The following is a 775-nucleotide window of genomic DNA, read 5'->3' as shown; positions in this document are numbered from 1 at the left end:
TTACCGTGGTAGCACTCCTGCACCCCAGGCCTTTGCTCAGTCGGTGCTGAAAGGAAAACAGAAGAAATCAAGCTGAGTATCTCTGAGAACAGAGAAACATGTGAAGCCACTGATGACACAACCAGGAAGGAGTCTATGAGAATTACAACCGTACTCTTTTCCTTATCCGTAGACCGAGGGATGTGAGAAAACCAACCAACAAACCAACACTAAAGCAACAGATTCCTACAATTCTAGAACCGTAGTCAGTTCTTGGAAATATTTCACCTGTAACCTGAGAGAAACAGAACAACTCAGACTGCTCCTCATTGGAAAGTGCACTCACGAGCAAGCACCCTTCTGAGAAACTACTGAATGTTCATGAGGAAGACGGGGTAAGATCGAGCAAAGGGCATGCATTTGGCAATGCAGGCTACAGGTGGTAATTGGCTGTCGGAGACAGAGGTGGGGACAGACATGGAAATTTTGCATGTTTCCCTAGACTGTTGCTCATGAAAGCCAAGGCCTTTGGCTTCTGGGCCATGGGGCAGAAAACGGTCCTCCATATCTGACTGAAGGCAAAGACACTTTGCTTCTCAGGGATGTGTGCAGGCCAAAAGCTTATTCCTTTGGAGGAGAGAGGGAATCATCTCGTGCCCCGCATCCTGAATGGCAATAAAGGAGAAGCCTACTACTCGTTTTCTCCAGACCCCTCCCAGGTACAAGTGCCATCACAAAGAGGTTTAAGAACACTGAGAAATCACTCCCTTCAAAGCTGCCGCACCACTGGGAATTT

The 775-nt window shown here is 47.6% G+C and overlaps 1 protein-coding gene across 1 annotated transcript in view; it reads right to left on the bottom strand.

Moving 5' to 3' along the window:
* Nucleotides 1-775, bottom strand: part of LPA (lipoprotein, Lp(a)) — a 135040-nt gene that overhangs the window by 81831 nt on the left and 52434 nt on the right. The window contains exon 11 of the mRNA XM_011975969.1: nucleotides 5-46. Within this exon, the coding sequence (XP_011831359.1) occupies nucleotides 5-46 (42 nt within the window). The remainder of the gene's footprint in view (nucleotides 1-4; nucleotides 47-775) is intronic.

Source organism: Mandrillus leucophaeus, unplaced genomic scaffold (assembly GCF_000951045.1).
Source record: "Mandrillus leucophaeus isolate KB7577 unplaced genomic scaffold, Mleu.le_1.0 Scaffold160, whole genome shotgun sequence".
In the NCBI taxonomy this organism is placed as follows: Eukaryota; Metazoa; Chordata; class Mammalia; order Primates; family Cercopithecidae; genus Mandrillus; species Mandrillus leucophaeus.
Note: the sequence above shows the minus strand (reverse complement) of the source record. Positions and strands in the feature narration are given on the sequence as shown.